The sequence below is a fragment of the Sparus aurata genome, chromosome 3, assembly GCF_900880675.1.
Source record: "Sparus aurata chromosome 3, fSpaAur1.1, whole genome shotgun sequence".
NCBI classification, from domain to species: domain Eukaryota; kingdom Metazoa; phylum Chordata; class Actinopteri; order Spariformes; family Sparidae; genus Sparus; species Sparus aurata.
The window spans coordinates 722,837-729,093 of record NC_044189.1 but is presented as its reverse complement, the minus strand read 5'-3'; the positions used below and the strand labels follow the sequence as shown (position 1 = coordinate 729,093).

General features: G+C 43.4%; 1 protein-coding gene across 1 annotated transcript; it reads left to right on the top strand.

The window, feature by feature from the left end:
• Window positions 1-120: 120 nt before the first annotated feature.
• Window positions 121-3,567, top strand: LOC115577508 (40S ribosomal protein S18). Its single transcript, XM_030410417.1, has 6 exons — window positions 121-221; window positions 1,062-1,160; window positions 1,316-1,402; window positions 2,244-2,345; window positions 3,082-3,173; window positions 3,446-3,567. The coding sequence occupies exons 1-6, from the start codon at window positions 219-221 to the stop codon at window positions 3,519-3,521; spliced, it is 459 nt and encodes a 152-aa protein (XP_030266277.1). The 5' UTR covers window positions 121-218; the 3' UTR covers window positions 3,522-3,567.
• Window positions 3,568-6,257: the final 2,690 nt, after the last annotated feature.

The window sequence follows — 6,257 nt, the reverse complement described above, 5'->3', positions numbered from 1 at the left end:
ACTGCGTGCGGTGAAGAAACACACAAACACACATCTGACTATTTAACACGTATTTTAACTTTCTGCGTTAACATAGTTTTGTATGTGTTTCATTTGAACCGCTGTGTAAGTTTCCTGTCGGACACTTTAAAATTGATGGACTGACTTCCGTTCGCCGACTCGCTCAAACTCTCGCGAGAGCTTTGCGGCTTCCTCTTCGCACGGAACCTACTTCCAAGATGGTGAGTGTCTTTTCTACCAATCTGGAATCCTTCTGAAATCCACAATCATCTGCCGTTATTCTTACTTGTTTATCCCATTTAGCCCCGTGATTAATCTTCTACATCTGTGTGCGAGCGGAGTAAAGTGGAATTGTTGACTTATTAGTCGTAGAAATGGATAAAACAACGGAGTTAACTGTCAGCGCCGGGCTGAGCTGTACGGACTGACTGCAGTTAGCCGGCGCGGATGGTTGAGTTAGCGTTGTTATCTATTTTAATGCACACTCCTATGTCTGATTATTATTCACATTTAAAGAACAGTTATCCGGCTAAAGATCCGCTTTCATATTACCTCTAATAAGTAACACAACATCGATAAAGAACGGTGGCTAGCTATAGAAGCTAACTAGCCTCACACTCCTCCACTGATGGCAGTGAGCATGTTGGTGACATCACGTTGGGAGACGAGGTGGATGTTTCACCTGTGTGAACGCTTCATGCTGCACCACATTAACAGCTGAGGTACTCTGAGCTGTGATTCAGAGAGATGTGGAGGTTATTGTGGCTCTCAGATGATCCAGCAGCAGCAGCTCTGAAGCTAACAGCTAACTGGAGCCAAAAAAGTTAGCTGCAGATACTCAGACAGCTCAGTGTGAAGCCAGAGCTCCTGTTTCTGACCCGCAACTACTTCTGAGGAGAAACACACCCATGTTAAATACACACAGAGCTAATAATAATAATAATAACAATGGTATTATAAGTTTGTAGTGTGTTAGCATGCACAGCTCGTCTGAAAGCATGAACATGGCAGTGCTGACTGACTCATGCCTCCCTGATAACGTGTGTGTTGTGTGTTTTCAGTCTCTGGTCATCCCTGAGAAGTTCCAGCACATTCTTCGTGTTCTGAACACGAACATCGATGGTAGGAGGAAGATCGCCTTCGCCATCACAGCCATAAAGGTAACGTCTCACCTGTGCTTCATGCTTCATTTTCTGCAAGTAACAAGGATGCATTTAAGTATGTTTGTTGCTCAGTTATTATTGAGAGTTTCTGTTGTGTGTCAGACGTTCATCATAACACTAACCTGTCTGTCTTTCTGTCTGTCTGGTCTCAGGGTGTTGGCAGACGTTACGCCCATGTTGTCCTGAGGAAGGCCGACATCGACCTCAACAAGAGGGCTGGAGAGCTGACTGATGAGGAGGTGAGGAGAGCCCGCTGTCTGCAGACTAACGGTTACAGGATAGTGTCTGAAGGAAATGTTGTGGCTCTTCAGGAAGTCTTGGATTGTGTGAATAGATGATGTGAATCAGGAACTCTGAAGGTCCTGAACAGAGTCCGTCTGGAGTCCTGCTGACTTGAACACATCCACACTCGGCTCGCTCAGAGTATAAACCTGAGCAGGGATGTTTTGTTGAAGCTCAGTGTTCAGACTGAAAGCTTCAGTTATATAAATCATGCTTATTTTCTTCCAGCTGCATCAAAACTGTTTCATGTTGGTTTCTTAATTGCACAGATTGCTGCAGCAGTTTGATGGATAAATGAAATTATAAACTTTTGACTCTGGACAAACAACACTTGTCACAACTGATTGGAAGTTTTGAAAACTAAAAATGTGAACAAGCAACAACCTGTTACTGCTTCTTTAAACTTGAGTTGATGCTGATTTAGTCACAGTGGAGCGGTGACATTTCAGCAGGAAGTTGATCATGTCAGGCTGCCGAGACGAGTTGTTTTATTTATTGGTTATCTAATAACACGGCCGGGTGAACACGCTTTGCTACTGAAAACCTCAGTAAAGTAAACCGGTCACACTGGATGCTCTTTCTGCTGACAGACGTCTTTGTAGAACACGCTCGGTATCCAGATCGACTGATGTTGCCCAACTCGACGGGCAGGTGAGCTGACAGATTCAGACGCTCGTCGCGGTCGGTCTTTATTGTAGCGCCTTGAATCTCCCTTCAGGACTTGGTGTGTTTCCAGGTTGTAACTCTGACACATTTGATTAATCTTCCTGTGAGTTAACCGCCATCTTTGTTCTTCAGGTTGAGCGTGTGGTGACCATCATGCAGAATCCTCGCCAGTACAAAATCCCAGACTGGTTCCTCAACAGGCAGAAGGACGTCAAGGACGGCAAATACAGCCAGGTGAGAGACGGCAGGAGAGAGTTGTTACCTGTTCAGCTGTGGTGGAAACCTGCTGAACATCAGCAGTTCTGCAGGACAAAGTAAAATGTTACAAGTTGCATGAGCAGATTTCACAGAAGACGTTCTTGTGTCAGAAACTTACAGCAACATCAGAATAAACCTGAAGTGATGCTGTGCTGAGATCAAGAGGAAGAAATGCAGGAAAAACACTGATGCATTTGAAAGCTGCTGAGTTTGACGCCTTGTTCTGACATTGAATCCTTTTGTCAGATAATTATAATGTACAACAGTTATAGAAACGCCTCTGTTGGCAGCGCTGACTGCAGGCTGTCTATTAAACTACTTTAATACGGATGAAGGTCAAAGTCTTCAGGGAGGTTTGATGGAGACTCTGACATGTTGTGGTTTCCACCTGATGAGTCTCATTAACACGTCGATCTGGAGCAGCAGGTGAGAGACGGAACATCGAGTCTGTCAGAAAGTAAACAGCCATCACAGCGGAATGTCGACTCTTCGTTCAGGTCAATTAAACTTAAATGTCAGAAGTTTACAGCTGTAGATATTTGTACACTGATCTGAGGCCAGCGTGTGCAGCGCGGCTACAAGACTGCCGATCTTTAATGTCTTGATCTAAAGCTCTGCAGTGAGAAGCGTCTGGCAGCTCAGCTACACTCCTGTCACATCTGTATTTTGGCGGTTTCTTGCTGGGATCTAAATCATCATCGTCTGATTTCAGGTCCTCGCTAACGGTCTGGACAACAAGCTGAGAGAAGATCTGGAGAGGCTGAAGAAGATCCGGGCTCACCGTGGTCTCAGGCACTTCTGGGGGTAAGAGATCTGAACACGTCTGTCACAACATGAAGTCTCTGCATCGCTTCTTCACCACAGACCATCAGACAGTGTCAGAAACATGTCGGCTGCACTTATGGGATGCAACGGATTTCAAAATCTACCAATTTTGTTGCCAGATATGTAATTGTGTGGTCAGTGGAGGAGATTCGGTGCAGAGAGCTTCAGTCCGGTCTCAAGTCCTCAGAGTTAATTCTCCTGTCGCTGTTTAAACACGATGACTTTAACGCTGTCTTTTCTTTTCCTTGCAGTCTGCGTGTGCGCGGTCAGCACACCAAGACCACCGGCCGTCGTGGTCGCACCGTCGGTGTGTCCAAGAAGAAGTAATCTCCCTGCTTCCCGTTGTTTCAATAAAATGCCTCAGTTCACAAAACCTGTGTGTCCGAGTGCTGCTTCCCCTGTAGAGTCCGAGTGCTGCTTCTCCTGTAGAGTCTGAGTGCTGCTTCCCCTGTAGAGTCCGAGTCAGTGACACGCTGCTGGTTTAAATATTGTCACAGGACAGAGACGATGGTTTAGATTAAAGCAGCTGAGACCTCAGGTTTCCGTCCCTGCTGTGGTTCAAACTCTGCAGACACACTGGATGTTCATACATTATATAAGAAATGATTTTATTCCCTCTAACATGCAGCAGTCTGATTAACGTGATGACACACTTACTGTTCAGCCGCCTTCTTTAAAAAGTCGGTGTTACATTTATTCATGTGCGTCCAGAAACCTGTGGATGATCTGAGCGTGTGTGTGTTGTTCTGAACATCCATTCCCACCTCTGCAAACTGCACTGAATCAGAAACGGTACATGAATATCTGAAGAGAATCTGCTGTTTTCATGACCTGAGTTTTGTCAGCTGTTCAGAATCATCATGGAGAATAAGTGAACGAGGCTGCTGAGGTTGCTCTAATTGAAAACCAAATATCCACACAAGGAATGATTGTGTGAAGACAGTTCGAGCTCATTTAAGTTAGAATTTAACTTGGATGGCACACAAACAAATCACCTCCACTGCTAACAGGCAGGGGACGATAGGAAACATGTCACAAGTATGGTGAAACAAAACAGACAAAAACGGCATCTTCATGTTGCTCGTGAGAACATTTACAATCATCCTCGTTCACTTCTACATCCTCAGAGTTTCTTAACCCCAATAATCATGTTTCAGTGTGTGTTGGAATTATTTCCTTCCCTGCTGAACAAAATATTTTAAAATGGAACATCCCAGATAGAAACAGTAAAGAAAATAACTGTAAAAATAAAGAAGGAGCTGATTTGAATCCTCTCCGTGTACAGACGACACTTCACACCCAACATGTGATTATTATGTGTAGTTTATTTATTGTGCTGCATCGCTGACAGAAAGTGGAATTAATACAACAGGAGAAACAGGAAATATTGCATCGCTCTTAAATATACAAATATTCCAGATAAACTGAGGTACGGCAGGAAAACTTATGGCTGCAGGAAATATAAAGTGCACGAAGACGAAGAGCACAAAGTCCAAACAGAGAGGAAACTAAATGTTATGGCTTTAATAGAGACCACACCAAACACAGGAAGTGTGAACTGAACTGTCTGTCTAACAGGAGGAGGAGGAGGAGGGAGTGACGGCTTTATCTTTAAAAGGAGGGAATGATAAATTAAGTTAATCTAATAAAAACACAGCAGATATGTTAAAGGTATCTGCATCTTAAACTACACATTGAAGAGACTGTAGGAACCTCCACACATCCTCCGTTCAACCTGACGTCTTCTAACCAACTCAATAATCTCACTTAATGTGAACAGTCACCCCGGCGTACCCCAGTGCATGCTGGGAAAAGCTCCTCAGACCTGATCAGCTGAGAAGATCGACGGGACGACTGACTGTTGGTTTGTGTCTCAGGTTAAAGTTCGTTACAGCGTGACTGTTTAAGGCAGAGAAGCTAAATCAAGAACCGCCGATGTTTCTACTGTCACAGCGATCCTGTCGACCAGAGAGCAGCAGATTGCTTCAGTCACGTCCTTACTATGAAATGATACAAAGATTTCTTCAATAGATTCTTTCAGATCAAAGACCATCTTTTTCTTACAACCAAAAACTGACGTGACGTGTTTTGAATGTTTGTTTCTGTCTTGTTGAACTAAAAGCGAGCAGCTCGAGATCACTAACAAACTTTAACAAACGCTGCGTGCCGAGAATGTGTCGACCTCCAGAGAGATATTTGTGGAAGCCTAGAGAGGAATAAAAGTTACAAACACACCACATTATTAGACACACTTTGAATTATTGTGTTTTACAGCGATGAGATCCAGATGTTTTATGATATCTCAGTTTTCCGTCATTTTTCTTCTGGTTCAGTTATAAGTTTCACCAATTTTCATATTTTTTTGAATCATTGTTGTTTTGCGTCCGTCCTGGAGGAATAAATGAAATCCAACTGACGCTACATGAAAGTGAAACATCAGGACCACAGAAGGTTCTGGTGGCAGCAAACAGACTTCTGAACTGGAGCAGCTGTTAAATATGAAAAAGTACAAGATCAGTAACAAACTCTGCGACGTAAAGCATTCAATAACTGATCTGGAGTCTGTTTACTTTTATAGAAGCTGCTTTCTGCCAAGAGGAAGAAAATAAATGTGCAGAAGGAATCTGAATAACTGACAGAAACGGTGAGGTTCATTTAACTCGACTGAGAGATAAAAATGTTTTGAGATCAAACAAAAAAAATTAATCTTATCATAATACCTTTTTATTCCCACCAGTGACTGTTTGTTGACACAAAAAGTACTGAAGAAGTCTTTACAGGACGGGTCCCGGCCCAGAAACAGATTAAGGGACGGATCCAAAACATTTCTCTCACGTTAACACGGCGTTACTTCAGCCATATTCTTTCATTGGAGGAATAACATGAGAACAGTTCCATGCAGAGCCCAAAATAATCTAGCAGTGTAGCATGTTTTATTGAGCTGGTCTGAACACTGCTGGGTCTCGGTGGATCTGCTCTGGATTTTGAATCTTTTTAACTTTTCCTGACTGAAATGATTTCCTACATGTTGCCCTACGTTTGACATCTTGCTGTTGGCTGTCA